The sequence below is a fragment of the Gopherus flavomarginatus genome, chromosome 4 (assembly GCF_025201925.1).
Source record: "Gopherus flavomarginatus isolate rGopFla2 chromosome 4, rGopFla2.mat.asm, whole genome shotgun sequence".
Lineage (NCBI taxonomy): Eukaryota > Metazoa > Chordata > Testudines > Testudinidae > Gopherus > Gopherus flavomarginatus.
In genome coordinates, this window is record NC_066620.1 from 154,922,551 (window position 1) to 154,950,388 (window position 27,838).

The 27,838-nt window shown below is 39.5% G+C and overlaps 1 protein-coding gene across 2 annotated transcripts in view; it reads left to right on the forward strand.

The window, feature by feature from the left end:
* The window catches only part of ELOVL4 (ELOVL fatty acid elongase 4), a 299,610-nt gene that overhangs the window by 7,910 nt on the left and 263,862 nt on the right, over window positions 1–27,838 (forward strand). For both annotated transcript variants that reach the window (XR_007773974.1, XM_050950174.1), the window contains exons 2-3: window positions 22,645–22,832; window positions 27,281–27,361. Coding sequence is in view for 1 of the 2 variants with exons in the window: in XM_050950174.1 (XP_050806131.1) it covers window positions 22,645–22,832; window positions 27,281–27,361 (269 nt within the window). In the remaining variant the exon portion in view is untranslated. The remainder of the gene's footprint in view (window positions 1–22,644; window positions 22,833–27,280; window positions 27,362–27,838) is intronic.

Genomic DNA, 27,838 nt, shown 5'->3' on the forward strand with positions numbered 1-27,838 from the left:
TTCCGGTATGTGTTACTTTGCACTTAACATTGGATTTGCTCTGCCATTTTGTTGTCCACTCACCCAGGTTTGTCTATTTTTTGCCATTTTGTTTGCTCAGTCACCCTAGATAGACATAGAACGTAATTTTCAGTGTATATACATAATTCCTTACACAGTATCTGTACGTGCATTTTGCAATAATACTGATGATGAGCATGGACACCAGCTTTGATCTGGGACCTCACATGGCATCCTTTGAACTAGAATATACATACCAGACCCAGGCAAACCCTGTAATCCCTGCATGCCTCCTTGCCAGTTGGCATTAATTGGTTCTTGGGTCACACTTATAATGTGGGTCTAACAGCATGTGGATGAAAGTAGGAATTAAAGAAACAAAACCAGCATTTTAAAATTGTGTTATTAGTTAACTCTACTTTAAACGTGCTGGATACATAAGGAAATAGATGTAAAAAGTTTTAAATTGAACAAAACACAGTTTTATTGAAAAAATGTTCTCTGTAGTTAGTGAATTGAACTGATTGTTTGTCACCACATCCTTCAAGATTTTTAGAATTAGCATCTCTCATCCTTGCACCTCATTTTTATTCACAGAGTGGAAGAGGAAAACAAGCTTTCCTACTTTTCAACTCCCAGTCAGGTTCTCAGTTTTGAATGAGTTAGTCATTGAACTGAATCAATTGAATAAACAGAAAACAAGAAAATAGTCTGACTGCACCCACAGCAGAGGCCACTGTTGTCAAAAGCTGGTTTAGCACTTCCAGCTCTGGTTCCAGATGGTAAGCCAGTGATTTCCACCAGCTCATTTTAAAGAATGTCAAGCAAACTCATACTTAAGGCCAGAAGGGACCATTGTGATAGTATGGTCTGACCTGCTGCACATTGTCAGTCATAGAACTGCACTCACCCACTCCTGTAATAGACCCATAACTTCTGTCGAGTTACTGAAGTCCTCAAGCCATGATTTAAAGACTTCAAGTTACAGAGAATCCACTATTACTCTAGTTTAAACCTGCAAGTGACCTGTGCTGCTTGAATATTGATTTGATCTGAACTATTATATTGTACTAAGTTTATGCCTTAAAATAAGTGGTCATAATTTCAAATTTAGCTTTATATGATCTTGTTAAAAAAGTGAAACCTGTTTAATTTATATTTAAAAAATCCAGTTTAAATGAAAAAAAATCGGAATTTAAAAAAAAAAATTTCTTCCTCCCCCACCTCTCCCCTTCCCCATTTTAAACTCTCCAGGGCAGGGACTACATCTTGCATGTGTATATACACACACACACACAAACACACAACACCTAACACAATGGAGACCCTATCCCTCCTATTTATTCTTCTGTTTAATCTTAGTTATCTTTTTTTCCCCCATTCTGTCTATAGCTTATCCTCCCCTTACTATTTTAATTATCTATTCTCCTCTCCCACACGATCTCTTTCCTCAACCCTATATCTCTGTGTACGGGACATTTGGGGCTTTTGGGAGCTCAAGAGGTGACAGAGGCAGTTTGGACAATCAGGCTATGTAATCGTACCCGTTACAAAAGTAGCTAGATGATGGTACTGAAATGATCATCAGCAACAACATAGTTAACAAGTCAAGCACTGGCATGTTTATCTTTAGTTTTCAGAATTAACACTCCTTTGAGAAGAATGAATTCACATCAGTCTGATCAAGAATTGTTTTAGAATATCTGCAACCACACAGGAAGACAACATTGCATCATACTTTGTTTTAAAAGGAAATTAACATGGAAAGCTGTTACCATAAAGCTTATGCAGTTTAAAATCTCAAGAAGTTAAACTGGCAAAATTAAGTTCCAACAGCAATATTAACTTAAGTTGAATTGTACATATGAAAGTATTGTCTATTCCTGTAAATTTTTTGTTAAGTGTCTGGTGTAATACACTCATATCATTAAAATATACAACAAAATAGGTTCACAAACTTTTTCATAGCATGGGCCATGTCTTTTGTGGATCACTTCCCTCCCTGCTTCTGCTTACATATGTCAGTGTGAAAAAGCAATTCCTTACATGCAAAACTAGTAGCAGAAAAGAATTAATATATTAACTTTTTTTTTTTTTGAAGCAACAAAACACAAGCATCACCACATGACCCATGAGTGCTACGTGGAACACTGGTGGTACATGAACCAGTTTGAAAACTGACAAAATATACAGCAAGTGTAATGTGCCTTGTTAATTAATGCTGCTGGATTTTTAACTTGTGTGTTGACTTCTTGTGTTTGTTTGATCATAATGTTGTATTAATATAGCTTTCTGCATTTAACTTGCTTGTTTTTAAAGAAAAGATTATTTGTTTAATAAGCATTTAAATGGCTCCAAATAGGTTTTAAAGTTCAAGTCTCTGAAGTGAATGGGACGTAAACCTTTACTATTGTTGTATGATTAGAGAGTATTTTTAGTGGGACTAGGTTAGAAGGACAGCAGGTCCCTGTTCATATGGCTGCATCTTTGCAAATGTGAGAGGTAAAAAATGGACTTTCAGAATGTTGTAGGATGTAATAAGAAAGCTGAGACCATGAAATTCTAAGGTCCACATTTTTCTTTCATGCCCGTAGTACTGTCACTGATGTTAAAGCCATACAAGTTCTATTTTAAACATTTTTCAATGTGTTCTTTACCGAGGGCATTTCTACATGTACACATACTGCATGGCACTCAGGGGTGTAAATCTGGAGTGGTCCAGTATGCTAAGTGTCTGTGCAGAATCTACTACTGCATGCTGAAAGTATGCTAGTGTGCTTTGGCATACAGCTGATTCAAACTAGTATGTTAAAGTGCACTAAAGAACTTTTAGTGTGCATAAGCAGAGCCCACATGGACAGTTACTGAATGGCATGCGGAAGCACTTTAGATTTGCACCCCAGCATGCCACATAGTAAGAATATATGGTATACCTGCCTTGAACCATTTGCATTGTCCCAAAAGCATCCTTCCCATATTTGGCAAAGTGAGTAGGGATAAAAGTGTGATGGTGTCAAAGAAAAAACAGCCTAATTTCAAATGTAAGGTTTTCACTGATGCTCACTGTATGCACCCAGAAATGATTTGGTTTGGGATTTCTTTTTTAAGTTAGAAGTAATTGTTTAATCAGTGTTCACCCCACCCCATCCATGAGCAAAGTCACTAGTTCTCAGCAAGGACACTGCTGACCTTTGGCATTGGCAGTTCTGTAGCATTAAAAAAACCAAAAACTTGTGGTTAGTGGGTTTTGTTTTTTTTGTTTTATGGTGGAAATGTCATTTCTCCACTGAGCTGTTTCCTTTCTCCATTGTGACCTTAAGTAGAGCTTTTGGCTCAGCAGAGGAACTAATGGTAGATGTCATACGTGGCTGCAGGCCCTCACAACAGAGTTGACTATCTGTGGCACCTACAAACTGTAACTACCTCCAGCCCCGAAATCCTTCTGTGCCCATAGCATCATTGTAACAATTTTTTTGAAAAGTCTCTGCTAGGATTGCCATGTGATTAATCTAGTCTAATGTCACTTCATTGTGCTAGTGCATGTCAAGGAAGCATTTCAGCACTATGCCTACAGTCTTCTGGTGCTTGTAAGTATGTGAAAAATATTCATTTAGATGGATGAGAACAGAGTTACATTAATAAAGATTATAAAAGTTTAAAAGATGTAACCCCCCCTGCTTCTGGATATAAGTTGGTCTTTAGCCAAGTGGGCTAGGAAGACCTGCCCATGAGGAAGTATCTTTTAATAGCTTCCCATTTCAGGATTTCCAAATATAAACTAAACTAGATGACCTTGTGGTCTGATCTGGTACTTCAGTTTATTCCATAAGTGTGGAATGCATGCATTTATACTGGTGCCAACTAATGCTCATATAACTCACTGTCTTTTTACTCAAATTTGGTTTGCTAATCTCAACCAAGGAATGAGTTAAAGTGATACTGCAAATTAGAATGGAAATATCACCATCTTTAAAGTTCTCATTTTAGTTGCTTACACTTCTCAAAAACATGTTTTTTGTTTGTCTGAAGCTTCTCATTCCTGGTTTCAGGAAAGTTTCCCACTAGCCTTTCCTTCCACAATGTTTCACAAAAATAGACTGTATGGTTTTAGAATTATGTTGGCACTGGGTTAGTCCTAGGTATTTTGAATCAGTTAAGAAACCTTTAGGGTGAGTGTTTTGATTTGTGTATGCCTGCTCATAGCAAATAAACTAAACTTTGTTTTAAAGCTTCAGATGTGGCATGCAGGAATGCCAATCTTAGTAAACTTTGCCTTGTTTAGAGAAATTTGGTTTGGCAATAACAAAGTGAGAAATGTATGAAAGCCATGTACTGCGTAGGCTTGATATGTTTCCTGCACTGAAGAATGCACTATTTGCATGTGAATGTGCAGTCACTCACCAATGATTGTAGTCAATGTTATGAGGACTGGGGGAAACGGGGAAGGATGCAAGTCAGGAGGTGGCTTGAAGGAGGTGATCTTTTAGACTTAATCTTCTTGACCTCACAGCAAGTTTATATACCCTGTGAGCTTGGCTCCTTTATTCAGTGTGCAATGGTTTCACCCTTTTCTTGAAGCAACTGCTCTCTTTATTTGTAACCTATACCCTTTGTAAGATGATGTAATGCAGCAATATAAGGTTATTCTTGGGATAAGTATATTATGGGAGTCACAAGCTGAAGTATTTCTAGGATATTTTAACAGGTTACAAATATTCTTATGATATTACATCAGGGATGGGCTTCTTTAGTATTTTAATGGGGATCTGTGTAATACACATACATGTAATTTTTTAATAGATGCATGGGGTTTCTTCTATAGTCATGTGATTTATATAGTCCTATTTTAAGTGTACATGTTGCTTTATTATTGGTATAGAGTGTGAAATTAATAGCAAGGCTTTCTTTCAAAAGACAAACTCCTTTTAATATGTTTAGGAACTGTACAATAAAGACCTCTCCCACACTCCCACCCCATTTGTTCTCTGACTCAAGATTGCTACTGAGAAACAGCATGGTCATATTTAGTTTTCTAGGTAGCTCTACTGGTTTGGGGTCCAAAGTTGCTCCATCCCATTTCTTACTGGAAAGGAGTCCTTAGACGTATCTGTGCAGTCTTCTAGAAAGAATAAGTTTAAAATGTATTCCTTTACTAGTTATATTTCAAGTATGATTGAAATTGTGGGTTTCATTCTCTCTTGGTGGCTTATACCTTTTTAACAGTCTTTGGCTTCAGGTATCACAGGGGTAGCCGTGTTAGTCTGGATCTGTAAAAGCAGCCAAGAGTCCTGTGGCGTCTTATAGACTAACAGACGTATTGGAGCATCAGCTTTCATGGGTGAATACCCACTTCATCGGATGCATGACGCCATGCATCCAACGAAGTGGGTATTCACTCACGAAAGCTGATGCTCCAATACGTCTGTTAGTCTATAAGACGCCACAGGACTCTTGGCTGCTTTTAATTTTTGGCTTGACATTTTTAATACTGCTTGTGTCCAGCTCAAAGAAGGAGGTTTTTTTTAATTAGAATTATGGAGAGGGGGGAAAATTAAACTAAATCTGTCTGCCTGTTTTTAAAAATAGGAAGTAATTCACAAAGGTCAGTTGCTTGGCTCCCATACTCACTTTTGGTCTACTATCCCTATAATTCACCAGAGCACCTACCATGACTATCACAACAATGGTTTATGTAGAATCCTCTTACTATAGGCCTATTCTGTTTTCCTTATTAGCATAGTTGAAATGCTGCTGAGTAAAGATAAGCCCGATCAAACAGCCAGTAAGGCTGGTTAAGATTGGAATTGGTTCAGGGAAGGGCCATGAGATTGATTAAAGGACTGAAAAACATGCCTTATAGCAAAAGACACAAGGAGCTCAGTCTGTTTATTTTATCAAAGAGAAAATTGAGTGACTTGATCACAATCTGTAAGTACCTACATAGGGAACAGAAATTTGATAAGAGGTCCCTTCAGTCTAACAGACAAAAGATATAACAAGATCCAGTGCTGGAATTTGAAGCTAGACAAATTAATAAGGTTCACATTTGTAACAGTAACCACCATTGGAACACTTGATGAAGAGTTGTGGTGGATTGCCATCACTGGACATTGTTACATCAAGACTGGGTGTTTTTCTAAAAAACATGCTCCGTTTCAGGCATTAATAGTCCTGTTGTCTGTTATGTACCTCCAGCTCAGTAATAAATCTATGCCTTAATTCTCCATCTGTAAGAGTCACAGAATGCTAATAAATTAATTAATGCTTCTGAGTCACACAAAGTACAGTGGTAGAAGAAGAGGAGCATCAATTCCTAAGAAGACAGTCATGTTAAAATCCTTTTAAAAAAAATTGTCCATGTTACCAATATCTCATGTTATTAGAAGTGAAATAATTTTATTTACTTTTTGCATTTTTCTTGGCTTGAATTAGTCAGTTTTACTTCTGTTTATAGAAATTTGTTACTCTGGTTCAGTAGCATCTTTTCATACAACAGCAAAATACTGCAATGTTTGGATTGCAAATGCCGTAGGGAAAAGTTTATTTTTGAAAATTGTTTCTGCTGAAATATTGGAAGTCTGACATTTCTATTGGTCTTGGGTTTTGCAAAAAGCTAATTTTTTGTCAGATTTAAGCTTTGGAACAAACTAGACGCAATAGCATCACTTGAAGTGCTGTCTATGGCACAACTGGCTGAAGTGTCAGAAGAGGAATTTAGCAGAGGCCTGGGTGGGAAAAGCATTGCTTTTTTCTCCTGTTTGGTGGTGTTTAAGGAAACTGAGATAGGAGTTCAGTTCTCACCTTTAAACTCAAATTGGACAGACTGGTTAGTCATTCGCCAAAGGGTTTAAGGGCATATTTGCAGTTCCTCTGGAAAGCATTTCTCTTGTCCATTCTGAGGTTTCCATTATCTTGAACTACTGAGCAACAGGATTCACTCACCTCTAGAGCACTTCTTCCTGGCTGCTCAAGGCCTGGTATCCCCTTACATTCTTTCCTCTCAGTGTTCCCTCTCATTGGGACTCAGCACACTCCCTCTTCATGACTTGGTCCTCCAGCTGGGTCACTGTGTGTTTTCCCTTCTGGGGCAGGATGGCTGCATATCAAAGTCTCTCCAGATGAACTGTCTGGCTGCCTTTCCAGGTCATCCTCTAATTCAAGACTAGGGCACTTCCCCAGTCCACCACTGAGGAAACCCAAGCCCAGCCAGTAATCCAGGTTCCAGTACAGGGACCCTCTGTTCAGCAACCACAGTCTGCTTACTCCCAGACTCTATTACTATTGCCCTGTTCTCATTCCTTATTTTGTCCTCTAGCACTGGTCCTCCAGGATACTACTGGAGCACTCTGTGGCTGCTTCACTCCTCTCAGGTGCTTGCCAGAGTCTAGATTCCAAACATACTTCCCTGCTCCCAGGGAATGACTGCAGACTACTTCCCCTGTAGTCCCCTTGTATTCTGAGCTTGGGGCGGCAAGCTGCGGGGAGGGCGCTCTGCCGGCGCCACTAGGGCGGCAGGCAGGCTGCCCTTGGCAGCTTGCCTGCGGAGGGTCTGCTGATCCCGCGGATTTGGCGGACCTCCTGGAGGCTTGCCTGCGGAGGGGCCGCTGGTCCCGCAGACCCTCCACAGGCAAGCCGCAAAGGGCAGCCTGTCTGCCATGCCTGGGGCGGCAGAATGCCTAGAGCCGCCTCTGATGAGTCCACCCTACACCTGCTCAGCTGAGCTTCATCTTCTATTACGGCTTGCCTAGCCAGCCTAATTCTTCCCTAGGTGCAGCCTGCTAAGTTGATTGGCCCCTTCCTAGCTACCATAACCCCTCCAGGTGAGGATTCTTTTAACATCCTGACAGACTCTTGACAGGCTAAAAAAATGTGATAAAATGTATTTCAATAAATGTATTTGACATGTTTATTATGTGTGCTAATTCTTCACTTTACAAGCTTAGGACCGAGTGTTGCAGACACTTATTCAGGCTTTGTACCGTGAGTGATTCCCTTCAGGTCAAGTAGATTATGTGCAGTAGTAAATACTGTACTTGTTAGTAAATGTTTGCAGGACTGTTATTTAGTAAACATTTGGGCCGTTATTTCTGAAGCATAGTGTTTCTTTTAGTAGTTTTAATTCTTAAAATCTCCATCAGAAGGAAGCTAATTTAAAGCCTTTATAAACATTTTGTTGTAGTTTAATATGTGTGAGCTCATTAATCCTGACTTGCTTTCTTGCAATGGTACTCTTTTGTTTTGTAAAGTCCTTGCTTAATGATAGCAATAGGAGGGCTGACTAAAGGTATCTGAAAAGTCAAATAAAATACAGTACCTCAGGAAGTGAACAACTGGTTAGTAATATCTGGGATACTATCATTTTCGATGGAATTATTAAAATATCAGTTTAAATTTTGTCAAAATACCCTGAAGGAGCTAAAAAAGCTTACTCATGAAGCATGCCTTTAGAAATGTAATTGTTTAAAGACATCTGCAGAAGTGATGGTAATTGGACAGATGGGTATGCTGGATTGGCACTGTAAGTGTCTTTGCGCTGAGAATAGTAGCCATAGCTATTAATACTTTGAAAGGCTCCCCAGATAAATTAGTGAGTAGCAACCTTCTAGCTAAGGAATGAATATGCTCTTAATCTAAAAACCTAGACTATTGTGTGTTGATATTACATGAAATATAAATGCAAGGATATTTTAAACCTGCATTATGTATTTTTAAATGTATAGTGCTTTCCAAAGCTAATATAGAAATTGGATGGAAAAGACACCTTAGATCATGCAGTCACCTTTCTGCCAATGCAGGATTTTCCCCTTCAATATATGTTTAAAGGTACAGTGTTCTTCTGCCTCTTTCCAGAGTTTATACTTAACTGGTTAAAATAATTTTGGAAAGATTAATGTTTGAGTCTGTATAATAACTTACAGGTAATTAAAAAGAAAATAGCCCTTAGATTTGACAGAAGCATATTTCACACCAAAAAAATTGAACACTGTATACTATGATTTGGTTGAGCTTCTTTCTGTTTTAGCTTTCACTCACCACATTATTGATTTTTCCCCCCCCATTAAAAACTTTGGAAGATAGATTAATTTTGTGTCCTTAGCATCCGTGAGTTCTTTGTTTTCTTAGCATGTAGGTGTTTTATTTAAGTCCCTTTATTGAGATTCTTCCCTCAGTGCATGTGTGTAACTTCCACTAATGCTAAAGCAGCATGTGTCTCATAAGGAGAATTAAATACCACAAAGATAGGTACTTTAAAAATAAAGATTAAAATATATGTTTATCTCTTGCTTCAGATTTATAATGTGGGATTATAAGAACTTTCACTCCTGTCCACCCACCGACAATTACTGTAAAACTTACTCCATATGAAGGTCTGAATTTTGTATATTTCTCGTGGTAAAAACATTAACATTTGTGACTGCTAGACTCCTTGGTTTGTTTGTTTTATTTTCTGAGTTCATTCTTTTGGCTAAGTGCAAATTAAAACTCTTACCTTTTTGGAATATACATTTTATTTTTCTTACAAAAAGAGATGTAGTTGTGTTGTTGGCTATGCTGTAACAAGTCATTTTACTTGTGATCAAATTAGAATCTGGGTTTTAGGATTTGGAAGATAAATGCATTAATCCACTGAAACATTCAGTCACTCTCTGTCAATTCTAATCAGATAAAGGCATTGGTAATTTTGAAATGAAGCATTTGGAGGGGTCAGCTTTCTTGCTTTCATATTTAATTTTCATGGGAAGATTCATTTCTCAAATTCATGTGAATTTGCTGGATTTAATAAGTCAGTAAGTCACTTTAAAAACCATAGTTTTTTGTGCCCAGCAGATGTCATTTATGGTTATCACACTGTCTAATGAATAGGGTGCATAATAGTACTGATTTTGCTGATGTAAGGATGTTTCTGACTTTTTTTTGCATTTTAACAAATATGTTTGAATTCATTATAACTATGATATATTATCTGACTGTGTGAATTAATTTTTTTTAAAAGAAACTCAGGGAAACATCAGAGTGACAGAAGACTATGTTCTTTTGTATACTTCAGTCAAGCAACCTTAAATCAATAAACTGTAGTGAAGTTGTTTTATTTAAGATACTTATTATGTATTGCCTGATTTGACCATAGCTGTGTGAGTTAATTTAAGCTATTATAAATGGGTTTTGCATGGACATGCAAAGTAACTTATAAAAGAAATGTTGAGACATGATTCACACCTCCAAAGGACTACTATATTTCTTGATATATTGAATACATTCTAGTAGCTCTACTGTAAAAATATCTTTGCATTTAGTATTGAGTCTCATAAATAAATATAAGAAACCATGGTGTAGTAAGTGTGATAAAAGTTACCAACAACTAACTTATCAGTGGTAGTATGTCAATAGTAGAATTGATTATTCAAAGCATATCTCAAATTGCTTTCAGTGTAGGGGAAGTGAGTGGGATCTTGTCACCCCTCGTGCAGGCACATTACACCAAAACACAGTAGAACTGATAGATTCTGGAACTACGGTTGCTGGGGGTGCTGCTGTGCCCTCTGGCTTGAAGTGTTTCCATTATATATAGGATTTACGGTTTGGCTAAATGGCTTCTATCAACCTCACTATAAAAATTGTTCCAGCACCCTTGTTAGAACAGTCTGGGGGGCGGGGGGGGGGAACGGAGGGAGAGACAGGCCACAGAAAGGCCACCCAGGCAGACTTGGAACGTCAGTGCACGATGAAGAGTGATACTACTTTGTGCTCTCTTTGAAAATCTTTTGGATAGACGGGGGAACAACTATTAACTGTGTATCTGAACTATGCAGATCCGTTGTTCAAGCTGCAAGCACGGTTACAGTTCAGGAATTGTAACAGCAACTGTGTAGCTGCTGTGTGATTTGCTCTGTACATTGTGGGGAGGGTTGCCACCCCATTGAGATGTTTCCTCAGATATTGTATAAGTGGTGAAGATTTTACCATAAGTAGAACATATCCATCTCTCTCTCTTTTTTTTTTTTTTTTTTTTTTTTTTTTTTTTTTTTTTTTTTTTGGTACCTGATGTTGTATAACTTGTAGCATTATACTTTGTGATTTGGTGACCTATTAAAGGCATAGCTTTGCACCTTTACACAAAAGAGAACATAATTACACTAAGAAACCTATTTTTCTTGTCACTTGGAGACTTCAGCTTTACTAGCCTTTTTTGCATTTTATCAAGTTTTAATCCTATTTTTGAATTTCAGAGTCCTGTATGAAACCTTCGGCCGTAATCCTGAAACAGATCTGCATGGGCAGGCACCAGTAGCAGTGTGCAGCCCTAATAAAGTAATGAGGGCTCATCACTGGGTAGTGGTGTCTGTCCATCAAGATCCAGTTACCAGATCCAGGTCTTCTTTGGCTTTGTCTATCCCAGAGGAGGGGGAGCTTCAAAACCCTTCTAGAAACTATCTAATTCTTTTAAGTTTAATGGCGCTGAGTGCAGTTAGTATTTGTGGAAGGAAGGTGGTGGTGATATGTCACCCATATTTTTTCTTATGGAAGGAAATGAAAATATAGGAGAAGATTTTATATCTGGCTATTTTTGTCACGGGTGGAGCACCTAGTTCAATAAACTATTGGACTAGTAACTAAAAATTTACCTCTCTCTCTTTACTTTTGTCTTCTTTCTTAAGGTTTGATTAGGATTATGATTTCTAATAATAAGGGGCACATTCTCTGCTCCAAGGAGTTCACAATCTAATAGGATCCTCTTTTTATTCCATTCTATTCATGCATGACAAAGCATTTCTGGATTACAGTGAGATAGCTTGCTCCAGAGTAGGAAAAGAAATTATGCTATGGAACTCCACTTGTACAGAAGATCTTGAATCATTTTAATATATTCTGTTCAAAGGAAATAATAGAAAGAACCCAAACCCTAATCCACCAGACATACCCTAAACATAGGCTACATAAAAAGCCCCCAGAGTGGTTTAAAAAAAAAATTCAGGTAGAAGACCAGCAGCAAGGGAGGAGGGAGTCTACCCAGTTTATTGCACTGAGTGCAACATGTATGATTACCTGCCTCATGGGCACGTGCCATATGTGTGCATGTGGTGTTAGCAACTCACAGCCCTCAGAGATAGAGTATGAGCTCTCAAGGCCAGAGTAGATGAACTGGAGGTACACAAAGCAGACTTCTGGAGACATAGTATTGTTAAGGAGGATGAAAGTGTCAAGGCAGGAAAGCATCAACCTGAAGCAGAGGGAAATGGTCCCATAGTTGGGACCCACCTTCCAGATGATGTCATGATATTCTCTCACACTGAGGATGCCCTTCCATGAGTGGAGGCCCAGTTTCTAGGAAGAGATCGGTAATAGTAGTGGGGGATTCTTTTATTAGAAATAAAGTTACTTGAGGGGTTTTGATGACCGGGAGAACCTCATGGCAAAGGCTGCGGATCTCATGAGACATCTAGATAGCCTTCTACTAGCACTAGGGAGGAGCCAGTGGTCATGGTACCTGTTGGTTTGATCACTGACGTAGGGAAAGGTAACAAAGTAAAGGCTGCTAGGTAAGAGATTATGGTCCAGGACTTCCCTAGTAGCATTCTCTGAAATGCTTTAGATTCCACTCACAGGGCCAGTAAGGCGGGAAGAACTGCAAGGTGTAAATGTGTGGATGAGACAATGATGTAAGGTAGAGGAACTTAGGTTTATTAGGAACTGGGGAACCTTCTGGGGAAGGAATAGCTTATACTGGAGGGATGGGCTCCACCTTAACCAGAATGGAACCAGACTACTAGTACATTAAAGAAATCCTCTACAACTTTTTAAACTTTTAACTAAGGGATGGGGGAAAGCTAACAGGTATGGAGGAACACATGGTTGGATCAGAGACATCCCTAGGGAGGATTTATTAAAAGAGATACTTTATATCCTAGTGTAGAAGATAGGAAAGAAATTGGTAAAGTGTGGGTAGGATGTAGTGAGGAACAGTCAAACGTAAGAGTCTCACTTAAACGTAAAAAATGAAGGGAAGCAACTAAATACCGACAAAATGTACAACTGCAAATACTAGAAGTCTAAATGCTAAAATGGGTGAAATAGAGTACTTGGCATTAAATGAGGCTATTGACATAATAGGCATCACAGAAGCTTGGTGGAATGAGGAAAATCAATGGGACACGGTTATGCCAAGATACAAAATATATAGGAATGACAGTGTGTGTTGTGCTGCTGGGGGAGTGGCACTATATGTTTAAAAAAAAAAGGGAAAAAGCATAGTCAAATAATGTGAAAATCTTAAATGAATGAAACTGCACCATGGAATCTCTATAGATAGAAATTACATGCTTGAATAATAAGAGAATAACAGTAGGAATATACTACTGATCACCTGACCGGGATGATGTTGGGGATTATGAAATGCTATGAGAGGTTAGGCTACAAAACCACAAAAAGCAATAATAATGGGTGATTTCAACTATCCTTTTGTTGATTAGGTAAATGTTATCTCAGAGTGTGATGCACAGGTAAAATTTCTAGACTCCATAAATGATTGTTTCTTGGAATAGCTAATCCTGGAATCCATAAAGGAAAAGGCAGTTTTTGATTTAATCCTAAATGGAACAGGATTTGGTCCAAGAGGTGATATAACTGAACTGCTCTGTGATAGCGACCATAATGTATTTAAATTTAACATCCTTGTAGAGGGAAAATATATTAAAACAAAAAACAATCCATAGTAATATTTAACTTTGAAAAGCGGAAATACACAGGAATGAGAATGCTAGTTAGGCAGAAATTAAAAAGAGCAGTCAAGGGTAAAGTAGCATGGAGACTACTTAAAAATAATAGAGGCTCCATAATAGACGTTCAAACTAAACGTATACACCAAATCAGAAAGGAGAATAGGTGGACCAAGAGAATGCCACCATGGCTAAACAACAGGATAGTGGAGGCCATTAGAGGCAAAAAGGCATCCTTTAAAATTTCGAAGTCAAATCCTAATAGGATGGAGTACAAACTCTGGCAAATAAAATGTACAACTATAAGGCAGGCCAGCAAAGAATTTCAGAAGCAACGTGATAAATACACATAAGCTAAGAATAATTTTTTAAAGTACATTAGAAGCAGGAAGGCTGCCCAACAAGCAGTGGAGCCACTGGATGACACAGGTGTTAAAGAAGCACTCAAGGAAGACAAGGCCACTGCAAAAAAGCTAAATTAATTATTTGCATTGGTCTTCACTTCAGAGGATGTGTTGAAGATACCCACATCAGAGCTATTCTTTTTGGGTGACACATCTGAAGTACTGTCACAAATTAATGTGTCAATAGAAGAGGTTTGAGAACAAATTGATAAATTAAACAGTAAGATGTCATCAGGTATTTGGTTCTGAAGGAACTCTGATATGAAATGGTAGAACAACTAACTGTAGTATGTAACCTATTGTTGAAACAAGGTGACTGGAAGGTAGCTAATGTAATGCCAATTTTTAAAAAAGTGCTCCAGAGGCAATCCTGCAGTTACAGGTTAGTCAGACCAATTGGGCAAATTGGTAGAAACTATAGTAGAGAATAGAATTATTGGACACATAGATAAACATAATGTGCTGGGACAGAGTCAACTCAGCTTTTATAAAGCTAAATCATGCCTCACCAATCTATTGGAATTCTTTGAAGGAATCAATGAGCATGTGGATCAGGGTAATCCAGTCAATGTAATGTACTTGAACTTTCAGAAAGCCTTTGACAAGGTTCTTAAGTAAAGCAGACAGTCATGCATAGGAGTTGCGGGGGGTGCTGCAGTACCTCTCAGCTTGAAGTGGTTTCCATCATATACAGGATTTACAGTTTGGTTCAGTGGCTTTTGGTTTCAGTGAAAGCCAGCACCCCCACTCAACATATTGTTCCAGCACCACTGCAGTCATGGGATAAAAGAGAGAGTCCTCTCATGGATCAGTACCTGGTTAAAAGATAGGAAACAAAAGGTAGGAACAAACGGTCAGTTTTCGCAATGGAGAGAGGTAAACTGCGAAGTCCCCTAATGATCTGTACTGAGACCTGTGCAGTTCAACATGTTCATTAATGATCTGGAAAAGGAAATGAACAGTGAAGTGGTAAAGTTTGCAGATGATACAAAATTACTCAAGATAATTAAGTCCAAAGCTGTCACAAAGGAATCTCACAAAACTAGGTGACTGGGCAACAAAATGGCAAATGAAATTCACCATTGATAAGTCCAAAGTAATGCACACCAGAAAAAAAATTGTGTCTTATCTATCTATCTGTCTATCTACACAATGATGTGTTCTAACTTAACCATTACCACCCAAGAAATCCTGGGAGTCACTGTGAATAGTTCTCTGAAAACTTCAGCTTAATGCATAGCAGCAGTTAAAAAGGCTAAGAGACTGTTAGGGACTATTAGGAAAGGGACAGAAAATGAAAGAGGAGTATCATAATGCCGCTATATAAATCCATACCTTGAATACTGTATCCCATCTCAAAAAGGATATAGTGGAATTGGAAAAGGTTCAGAGAAGGGCAGCAAAGACAATCAGGGGTATGGAATGGCTTCCATACAAGGAGAGACTAAAAGGATTATGGCTGTGCCGCTTAAAAGAGATAACTAAGGAGGGAGATGCAGGAGTTCTATAAAATCATGAATGATGTGGAGAAAGTGAACAGAGGAGAAGTGTTATTTATCCTTTCACACAATACAAAAAGCAGGAGTCACCTGATTAAATTAATAGGCAGCAGGTTTAATATAAACAAGAAGAAGTACTTTAATGTACAAATAACTTATGGAACTCATTGCTATGAGAGATTGTGATGGCCGAAAGTATAACTGGGTTAAAAAAAGAACTAGGTAAGTTAACATAGGAAGATCCATCAATAGCTATTAGCCAGGATGGTCAGGGATGCAACCCCATGGTTGGGCAACCCTGAACATCTGAGTGTAAGACAGGCATGGATCACTCCATAATTGCCCTGTTCTGTGCTCTCCTCCTGAAGCTCTGGTATGGGCCAGTCAGAGACAGGATAAAGTGCAAGATGGACCATGGTCTGACCCAGTATGCCAGCTCTTATGTATGTACTAAATTCCATGCCAGCCTGAGCACAGGACTCCACTGCCTCAGTATTAGCTAGGACAAGTCATTTGACTTCCACTGCGCCCTTTTCCCCTGTTTGTATGACACTTATATAGATCTTTACCCTCTTAATAATTTTTTTACAGATGAAAATGTAATTATTTGTATTTATTATTCATATTTCTGTCCTATATTTCCCAAATTAAATTAGCCAGACTTTATTGTGTAAATTATGCTCTAAGCATGCAAAAATATTACGGGGTGTGTGTGTGCGCGCAGAAAACAAGGATAAAACAGCAGAGGAGATTGACTAGTAATTTCTTGATTATAATTGTGTCTAATCTATGCACCTTTTATGCCCAAGCACTTTACAAACATAGCTATACTGATATGCAAACTAAACTCAAGAATCACTTCTCCTTCCCCTTAAATGCATCCATTGTCAGGTTCTCACTGAACTTCACTGAGGGCTTCCCCTCTGGGTGAAACATGTCCATTGTCCAAAACCTCACAGTAACGGTAGGCAGGAGTTTGACAGGACATGAAGAATCCAGAGGTAGTTTTATAAGGTCCAGTCGTGTGCCTGTTTTTGAGGTCCCTGTATGTATATATAGGCAACCTGAAAAAGACCATAGGCTAGAGGGGATAGGGACAGGGACAGCATCAGAGGCAGTGTGGGGAGGTCAGGGTAAATCTCTCCCTGTGGGTAGCTGCTCGCATCCCAATCACCCTGGTTCCTATATACTCCCTGGCCAGGGCTCAGGGTTACAGGGTGGTGTGTGATATGTGCTGGAGCAGAAATATAGATCAGCTCCCACAATATTTTCATTGCAGGGGTGTAGCCCCAACCTCTCTTGGTTTCTCCACCCCTGCCATATGCCTAACAAGAGTGCACCCAAAGTGTGTGCATATGCAGAGTATGGGTGTTTACAAGGATTTTGAAACAAGATGTCAGACAAGCAGGCCTATGATCTTTGCATTTCTTTGGGAGAGAGCAAGCCCAGTCAGTTCTGACAGGCCTTACGTCAGTGGAGGCACAACACCCATTCACATTTAGCTATGAATGTGAATGATACTGTTATAAGTATTAGTACTAAAGTCCCCTTAAGGCCAATGTGAATTTGTGCTTTGGCAGAACTAGAGAATGCAATCCTGGACCACTTCTGAAATCTGTGGATTTCAGGATCAGTTTCATTTTTATCTCAACATAAAGTGTTTTTACTAATTAAGCCAGGGATCAGCCACCTTTGACACGTGGCCCGGCAGGGTAAGTGACCTGGCAGGCCAGGCCGGTTTGTTTACCTGCCGTATCTGCAGGTTTGGCCGATTGTGGCTCCCACTGGCTGTAGTTTGCCACTCCAGGCCAATGGGGGCTGTGGGAAGTGGTGTGGGCCGAGGGATATGCTGACCGCCGCTTCCGCAGCCCCTATTGGCCTGGAGCAGCAAACAGCGGCCAGTGGGAGCCCGCGATCGGCTGAAGCCGCGGAAGCGGCAGGTAAACAAACCGGCCCGGCCTGCCAGGGTGCTTACCCTGCCGGCCACGTATCAAAGGTTGCAGATCTCTGAATTAAACCAATAGATATATAGGAATAGCCTGAATTCTACCCCACCAGAAGCTGAACACTGCCGAGTACTGCCAAAGAGGGAAGAACCTGACCTGTCTCAGATGGTAACAATATAATGCCCAATTTACAACTGGGAGAATTAGCTCATCAAAGCAGATTGATTTGTTTTACTTTTTCCCTGCCTGGAAAGAGGATGATAATGGGAACTCTTACCAGAGCCTGGTCACCTTTCAGAGTTAAAGTTGTGGGTTATGCCCTTCCTAGTGCCTGCATTGTCCATCTCCACTGTGGTTTCTTTGCACATATCGTATTTGATTCAGAGGTTTTCTGTGCCAGACATTTTCTCCTGTCATTTCCATTGGGTTGTAGTTCCCATTGATGCAGAAGAAGGAGTTGCTTAATATGTTGGCAGTTGCTGGGACTCAGATCAGATTCACTGATGCAATCTTGACCCTTTGTGCTGCTCAGGCAGAGCAAAGAAGCTGCAAAGCAACTGGATCTCTTTTGGTTTCTGTGTTACCACACCCTGGCAGCCTCCGTGTATGAGATGAGAAGGTGATGTGGCCAGAGCAAGCTACTTCTTGGCTACTCCCAGCTCTCAGATGGCTCAGAACTGACTCCAGAAACTAGAAGCCATAATTGGTTCCATTGCAGACGCCCTCTTATCTTTGCTTGGCAGAAGCTGAGCACAGACTCTGCGCCAATAATTTCATTCTGTTGGGAAGCTGAGGTTCTGTTCTTTCTGGTGGGATAAGTGTTGCACTTGTTTATCTCAGTTTGCTAGAGAGAAAGCAGTAGCTAGAATTGAATGGTAATAGAAGTGTGGGTGGAATGGTAAAATGGTAATCATCACAATGTGATTTCTGGGAAAATATTTAGCGTCTTGCTAGGGCTAGAAACAAATGCTGCAGTGCTGAGTATCCCAGACTTTGAGTACTGTAAAGTCATGGTTCTCAGTCATGGTCACAGGTTGGATCATATTTTAATAGAGATACTGTCTGAAGAATTATGTTTACTACAGTCTTGCCCTTCATGTTTTCTCCCATTCTCCCCTGGTCTGTTCCACTATATCTCTCTGGCTCAGTTGCCAACTTTCTTGTGGTAAATAAACACTCCAACTTTCACAATAAGCCAAAAATCAAGCTAATCCCATTTAAAACAAGGCCAAAAAAAGCTAATCCCTAAGAACCCCAACACTCTATGTGACTAGATTCCCGCAGCTTTCAGTCTGGGACTGTGGTGGGTCCGCTGTGCACCCCTGACTCTCTCCCCCCACCCTTGCCCCTGTTTGCCCCCACTTGCCCGTGCTTGGCGGGAGCCAGTCAAAAAAAAAAAAAAGCTACAAGCCAAACAAGTTACAAGCCAAAAACTAGCCAACAAGCAACTCACAAGCCAGTTAAGCCAAAAACAAGCCCAATTTCTGCTCCCACCCCACTCCCCTCGGGTTGGCATGTCTGCTCTCTCGTTCACATTAAATATTTCTCTGCCACCTGGTCCACTTCTCTTTTGCCTATATATGCTTCCCTGATGCTTGGGTCTTCTCTCTCCTGCACAAGTTGCCTAGCTGCCTGGTTCCCTTATCCCATTGGCTCCTCTTATTCTAACAGCACCATTCCTGCTAGTGCAGAGGTGGTAAAACTAAGGCCTGCAGGCAACATCCGGCCCATGGGACCATCCTGCCCGGCCCTTGAACTCCCAGCCGGGGAGGCTAGTCCCCATCCCGTCCCCTGCTGTCACCCTTCCCCTGCAGCCTCAGCTTACCATGCTGCCAAAGCTCTGGGTTGCGGGGCTGTGAGCTCCGGCCGGGCAGTGCGGGGGTGGGGCTTCCAGACATGCTGCTCTGAGCAGCATGATAAGGGGGTGGGGAGTTGGGGGTTTGGATAAGAGCAGGGAGTCCCGGGGGGGGGCAGTCTAGGGGACAGGGAGCAGAGAGTGGTTGGATGGAGCTGAGGCTCGGGGGTGGGCTGTCAGGGGATGGGAAGCATGAGGGGTTGGATAGGTGGCGTTGTGAGGAGGGCTGTAAGGGGGTTGAGGTGTCGATAGGGGGTGGGGCAGTCAGGGAACAGAGAGTAGGAGGGGTTGGATAGGGGGTGGGGTCCCAGGAGGGCGGTTAGGGGTGGGGGGTCCTGGGAGGGGGCAGTCAGGAGACAAGGAGCAGGGGGGGTTGAATGGTGGGGGGTTCTGAGGGGGGAAGTCAGAGGATAGGAAGTGGGAGGGGGTGGACAGGGGGAGGGGGAGGGAGAGGGGGACAAGGCTGTTTTGGGATGCACAGCATTCCCTACCCAGCCCTCCATACAGTTTTGGAACCCTGATGTGGCCAAAAAGTTTGCCCACCCCCGTGCTAGTGACTGCAGTTTTTGAGGCTGTCTCTTCCCTTTTCTCTTTCTATTAAATAGCAACAGCTCTCTATTGGATGTAGTTAGCCTGGTTTCTCTTCCTTAATCCTATCTAGCCTCCAAGCTCTTCATTGCAAAGAAGAGCTTGGACATTTGTAAAAGTGGGAAGGAAGCGCCAACACCAGCACCATGTGATTTGTCCTTTCTGCAGGCTACAGTCATGGAAATTCTGCTATATAGAACTTGTTAAAAGTCCAGATGGATTTGATATATCTGACCCTAAAATGTGGTTCTAATTTGTAAAAATGGAAATGTTGTGTTTTATATTTTTCTCATCGATTCTGTATCAGAATTGCACAATTTACAAATAAAAAGATGAGGTTTCTGTCAGCCCTGCAGCTTAATCTGGGATCATGTATTAGTTCAAGGTTATGTAACATGACCAGTAATAAAGATTCTGCATGCCAAATTTTACCCTTAGTTGCATATGTACAACTATATTTCTTTCAGTGAGGTTGCACAAGTGTAACCAAGGGCAAAATTTTAAAATAATGATATTCCACGAGTGGCCCTGTAATTGAAATTCTGTTAACAATACCACTGATAGTTCGTGAGCCAGAAAATAATCCTGTTCACTCTCCTACAGCTGTGCTTATGGTAATGAAAAAGTTACTCTTTGTATGTAAAGTAACTAGATAGAATTCTGAGTACAGATAAAAAGCAGATCTGCTGATTAAACAGGTGCCATTTTTTATAGGGTTATTTTTCAAAGTGGAGCCATGCTTTAATTACTGTATCTCAAAGATGTCACAAGGTCCTCAGACTAGCAATGCTTTTTTGACACCAAACCAGGACTTAGTATAGCAAATTCTGGGCCTTTAAGTATAACTTCAGATCTCTGGAGTGGTGCTCAAATGACTCACTGAGTCTGTAAATAAAGGTACTCTCACTAAGCCAGCCCTTTAAACTGTTTTATTTAGTAGTTTTTCAATCTCTTATCATTACCTCTAGATCTGAGACCTGTCATTTAAATCAGCTTCTATACCAGATGACTGGACAATAGCTAATGTGACTCCAATTTTTAAAAAGGGCTCCAGACGTAATCCCAGCAATTACAGGCCAGTAAACCTGACTTCAGTACTGGGCAAACTGGTTGAAAGTATAGTAAAGAACAAAATTGTCAGACACATAGATTAACATAATTTGTTGGGGAAGAGTCAACATGGTTTTTGTAAAGGGAAATCATGCCTCAGCAATCTGCTAGAATTCTTTGAGTGGGTCAACAAGCATCTGGACAAGGGAAATCCAGTGGATATAATATACTTAGATTTTCAGAAAGCCTTTGACGCAGTCCCTCACCAAAGTCTCTTAAGCAAAGTAAGCTATCATGGGATAAGAGGGAAGGTCCTCTCATGGATCGGTAACTGGTTAAAAGATAGGAAACAAAAGGTAGGAATAAATGGTCAGATTTCAGAATGGAAAGAGGTAAATGGGGGTGTCCTCCAGGGGTCTGTACTGGGACCAGTCCTATTTAACAGATTCATAAATGATCTGGAAACAAGGTAAATAGTGAGGTGGCAAAATTTGCAGATGATACAAAACTACTCAAGATAGTTAAATCCCAGGCACACTGTGAAGAGCTACAAAAGGATCTCACAAAACTGGGTGACTGGGCAAGAAAATGGCAGATGAAATTCAATGTTGATAAATGCAAAGTAATTCACACTGGAAAACATCATCTCAATTATACATACAAAATGACGGGGTCTAAATTAACTGTTACCACTCAAGAAAGAGCTCTTGGAGTCATTGTGGATAGTTCTCTGAAAACATCCACTCAGTGTGCAGTGGCAGTCAAAAAAGCTAACAGAATGTTGGGAGTCATTAAGAAAGGGATAGATAATAAGACAGAAAATATCATATTGCCTCTATATAAATCCATGGCATGCAAACATCTTTAATACTGCATGCAGATTTGGTTGCCCTATCCCAAAAAAAGATATATTGGAATTGGAAAAGGTTCAGAAAAGGGCAACAAAAAAGGTATGGAACAGCTTCCATATGAGGAAAGATTAATAAGACTGAGACTTTTCAGCTGGGGGGGGGCATGTGATAGAGGTCTATAAAATCATGACTGGTATGGAGAAAGTAAATAAGGAAGTATTATTTACTCCTCATAACACGAGAACTAGGGGGTCACCAAATAAAATTAATAGATAGTGGGTTTAAAACAAACAAAAGGAAGTATTTTTTCACACAACACACGGTCAACCCGTGAAACTCCTTGCCAGAGGATGTTGTGAAGGCCAAGACTATAACAGGGTTCAAAAAAAGAACTAGATAAGTTCATGAAGAACAGGTCCATCAATTGCTATTAGCCAGTTTGGGCAGGGATGGTGTCCCTAGCGTCTGTTTGCCAGAAGCTGGGAATGGGTGATGTGATGAATCTCTTGATGATTTCTTGTGCTGTTCACTCCCTTTTGGGCGCCTGACATTGACCGTTGTTGGAAGACAGTGCTGGGCTACCTGGACCTTTGATCTGATCCAATATGGCTGTTCTTATGTTCTTAACTTTAAGAAATGTGATGCCTAAACTTACAATGAATATATTTTATTTAAACTTAATGAAAAAAATGTAGTTTGTTATTTCAGTTAATTTGTTATGTTTTATTTCCCTCAGACAAACGTGTTGATGACTGGTTCTTGATGCAATCTCCATTTCCAACACTGACTATAAGCACTCTTTACCTCCTCGCTGTCTGGCTGGGTCCCAAGTGGATGAGGAGAAGAGAACCCTTCCAATTGCGCTTCTTGCTGATTAGCTACAACTTTGGAATGGTTCTACTTAACTTCTATATTTTCAAGGAGGTTGGTCTTGTATTTTTATGCTTTTGAATTGTGGTAGAATTCACAACTTTGAGAGTGTTATTTAAATTGTATAATTTTTATATTCTCTGGATAATTTTACTGCCTGTTTTGGAAGCTGAATACGTTGATGACTGGATTTTTAGAGCTCTCCTGGTAATGGTGTTGTTGAAATTGGTACTGTATATATCATGATTTTGTGAATCAGCATACTGTAAAAGCATATATGTAGGAGTCATGTAGAATAGCTTGACTTATTAATACTTTGTTTAACACTGATGGTAAAAATCCTTTTTGAGTGGAAGGTATGTCGGTCCCTGCATCAATTTCTTCGCACAATTACCCAGTTCTGGAACATATCAGCGGAAGTCAGTGGAGTTATTCTAGACTTATACCAGTATCACTAAAATCAGAATTTGGCACCCTGTCTTTATTTTTTTCTGCAAGGTTTCAGACAAGCTCTTATGTTAGAAACTGAAGATAGCTACATTATATTAGCTTGTATTTTCAGTGTATGTCTGCAAAATATTAATGAGGTAATGGAAATTCATACTTTTCTTGATCTTTAGAATGAGAACAAAAGAGGTAAATCATATTTTTCTTTTAGTTAAGGACAGCGAGGCAAAATCTTACAATAGTATTCCTATTCAGTTCATGGAGTCGTCTATTGAAAAACACGAGATTTCACGAACATGGATTTATGATAACCAAGTTACTTGGTCTTGCCGCCTGCTTCACTTCACCTTTCTTAGGCCTTGTCTACTTGGGTAAATTGACCAGCATGGCTAAAACAGTATGTTACTCCTCAATAGCTATTCTGGAATAGCTCCCATGTGGGCACTTTATTCCAGAATAGAGTATTCCTAAGGGGAGTTATTAAGGAATAGCTATCAGAGAATATTTTATTCCGCTACAGTTATGATAGTGAATTTCCTTGTGTGGGCAAGGCCTTAATGGGATCATGGTCAGTGACCTGAGCTTGAATTATCTTGCATACAACTTTATAAGGTGAGAAAAGTTCACCTGAATGCTCTGATTATTAAAACATCCCTTACTGCTTTTTAGTGCAATTCACATCAGTTCAGCAAACCTTTTGCTTATTTAAAATATGTGACTATCTTCATTCACTTGCTGAAAATCTTTCTTCAGATTAACTCTTTGATAGAAGAATTTAGATTTTGCTAGCACAAGATCTGTTGCCAGGAGCCTGGAATTAAACAAGTGAACTGTGCAGTTGAAACTAACAGCTTTTAGGAACTGGACTCTTAAAAATCTATTTTTATGTGTTCACCATTGAATCTGTTCTCAAATTGTTCCTGACAGTTATTTTTTTCCTATAGACCTAGAGCTTCTTTTACAGCATTGTTGGGCTATGTGGAAGCTGTTTGTGTCAAGACATATTTCAGTAGATTGAATTTTAACCATGGCTCCTCAGTGAAATTCCTCTCCCTATTAAATTATTCAGAACATACTGGAATACATTCCTCTCCTGTTTACACCACCCACTAAAGGCAATAGGATTACAAAGAGTATATGTTATAGCAGAATTTGACTCAGTGTGTGTCTCATCTAATTGCAAAGAATAAACAGTGCAGTGTCAGCACTACATTAGATTTCTTCAGCTAAAAGTGGGAAAGGTGAAGGCAACTACAAGGTCCTCTCTGAAGACTTGGACTATAGATAGTGTATGCTGGAGAGGGGGAAAGAGAGATGGTTGATCTAAAAATAATACATTCTGTAGTTGATGTCACCCTACATCACTTTTTCAGGTAGATGGCCATCTTCAGCACAAAGTTTAGAAATGTTAGTGCTAATTAAAAACTTAATGTCAGTTTATTCATGGTCACAAGCACTGCTTATCTTGTGAACTTTGCATTGAAGAATACTGGTGCAGAAGCTGCAAATCAAGCAAGACTCTTCTCCAGTCTTTTAATGAATAGCGAGACCAATTTCAGGATACTTTCAATGTGTTACTCTGCTCCTGTGGTAGAATCTTTAAAGTTACCAGAGTGCTACTGGAGATCCCCCACTGCATCAAGTTCAGCTTCAAAAACAAAACAAGCAAACAAACAAAAAAAATGGTTCCACTACCTACTGCTATCATTGAAACATCTCTGGTGTGTTTATCTAATTTTAAGCTATCACTCCTAACTAGTACAAGCTCAGAGAGCAATAAAGTAACACTGGAGGATGAAGTAAAATGTAGCAGTTTAACCTAGGTTTTAATTGTTAGTATAGTGAAGAGTCTGATAGCCTTGAAAGATGAAAAAATGAGCTATATTTCTCCATGTTTGCAACACTTTTTTGTTACAAGTTTGTGTCGGAGCCTTTACATTTTGTTTTCTTATTGCCTGACACGGGTAAGCAGAGTGACATTCTGCTCAAATAAGTTTCTGGGGGTCTCATACTAGTTCATACTGATCTGTTAGTTTTAAAACCAGGTCACTCCTAGCATGGCAGATGCAGCTGCACAGCAATAGGTATACTCAGGTGACTACTCAAGATTTGTCTACTACTGGGAATTTCAAATAGTCCCAGAAAGACTGGATTCACATAGGAAATGAATCAGATTTGTGTATTCTTAACATATCAAATTCTAATATATATTAGCTGGTGATACTCTGAGTTCTTTTATTTTGCAAGAAATAAATTGGGATACTGTGTGTAGTAAGCTTTTAACTTTGTTACTCTAGTTTAAGATCATTACCCCAAGTATTCAGTATGTGCTAAGCAGGAGTAAATGAAAGGTTTGTAGTATCAAAATGCATGTTTTATTGATCTTAGAGACCGATCAGAGAAGAGCATTTGAAATAAACATTTGCACCTTGAGTTTTCAGAGCTGCATGGTTTATAGCCATGCAAGTTAGATTTACTGATTCAAGGACATTTTAACTTACATTGGTAACATGATGCAAGATTCCCACCATTGTGAATTATCACAAAGTTCACAGGTAAGCATTTCATAGCAAATGACAGAATTTGGCCTGAAATGCCCTTTAGAGTTGAAACAAATCAAATTACCCAGTAAACTCAATAGACATTAGGTACCATTTAAACTTCAAAATGCTGTCCAGGTATCCTTCCTGATGGCTAAATCCGTCAACAGCCTTAGATACCTTTTGACTATGACACTTACAGATTGTTAAGGCCAGAAAGGACCATTTAGGTCATCTTGTCTCACCTGTATAACACAAGCTATAGAATTTTACCCACTTACCCCTATTTTGACTATGTGAATTCATAGGTGGGATCAGGCCAGTAAATGGGCTGGCCTTACAATGAGTTGTAAGAGGACTCAGTGGACTGTGCTGATTTAATTGTTCTCTCTCCCTTTCAACTCTTTTGTGAAGGGTCATTTTTGTCATCTCTCTCTTTCAGCATGTATATACTGCAACTAGTGAAGCTGGGTGCCTTGGGCTGCAGATTTATCAGTATCTGAATGACATGCAACTTTACATCATCTCTTTATTAGCTACTCTGTTCTTTTCCTCCTCTTCCAGTATCTGACAGAGATGGGGACACAGAGCAGTAAATTCATTGAAGATTGATCTGAATAAGATAGAAGTGACTGCTCTGTAGAGGCTGGAATAGGGGCTTCATTCTCTTCTGGAGGTCATCTATATAACCACTCTTTGCCATTATGGCTGACAGCCTAGAAGTCGGACCTGATTCACTGCTGTCTTTGGATTTGGACATGGCGGGGGAGGGAGGCAGCATGACACACCTTTAAAGTTGACCAAGAGGCTGTGGCCTGTCCCTTGTGATGAGAACTCATCACAGTGATTGAAACCTTTATCTCCTTCAGGCTAAATTACTGCAAAGTGCGTTATTTGGGGTGACCCTTCCAGAGCACTTGGAAGCTTCTGCTGGTACAGAATGCAGCAGTTAGCCTCAAAGTGGGGTATATATGAACACATTATACTGCTGCTTTTTACTGGTTTTGTATTTGCTTCTATGTACAATTCCAAGTGTTGGTTACAGTATTATTGCCCTGAATGATGTAGTTCCCAGCTATCTGAGAGATCGTTTTCTCTCCCTATATCCCATCATAAAGTTACTCTTCTTGTTGGTTTCATTAAGGGATTCTGTGTCTCAAAAACTTGCTCACTCTGGTGGCAGGATCCATGTATGAATGGCTATAGGTCACAGTGGAAGTTGTCGTAATTTAGTCTGTTCTCTAAATATCTTGCAGACTATTCAGTTTATTTTTTTCTGACTATTTTATGTTTAATTTAGGGGACCACTTGTTTTGACATCACGAGATATGACTAAGTACACTGTTAAAACTGAATATTGATCACTTTTAAAAATAGCATCTTTGTATTGTAAATAAAAATTATTTAAAATACTGCTTTTGGAGTAAATTTATAATAATACTAAAATCACTAATAAATAATAAAATTATCATTGTATGGACTCTTTCCCCTCATATATAATTTTAATATTTTCAGCTATTTTTGGCATCCAGAGCTCGAGGATACAGCTATATCTGCCAGACTGTGGATTATTCAGATAATATTTATGAAGTCAGGGTGAGTACCCTTTTTATGTACTGTTGTTCTGCACAGACAAGGGTGTTATTTTAAGCTTTAATTCAGCAAGTCTGAAAACCACATGTTTAGAATCAAAAGATATTGATCAATCTTCCCTCTCTCCACCCCTGTGCAATACTCTATCTCCTACCATGGTTAGCTTCATGTCATCTTTTGCTCACTTCTGAAAGACAGACTAATACCAGATAATAACATATATTGCTTAAATTTATATGAATATGCATTTCAAGATATACGTTCTAAATAAAGTCAGGAAATGCAAATATTAAAATTCTCATACCATTGTGGATTTGCTCACATACTTCTACTTTTGTATGGTTTAAAAATAGCAGTGTTAGATGTGCAAGTAATTCAACTGATTGTTTCAGGTGCCAGAGTAGACTTCAGAGATACCACTGGGATATGATTGGTACATTGATTGACAAGGAGTCCCATAGTTTGAAGTCTATTTTCACA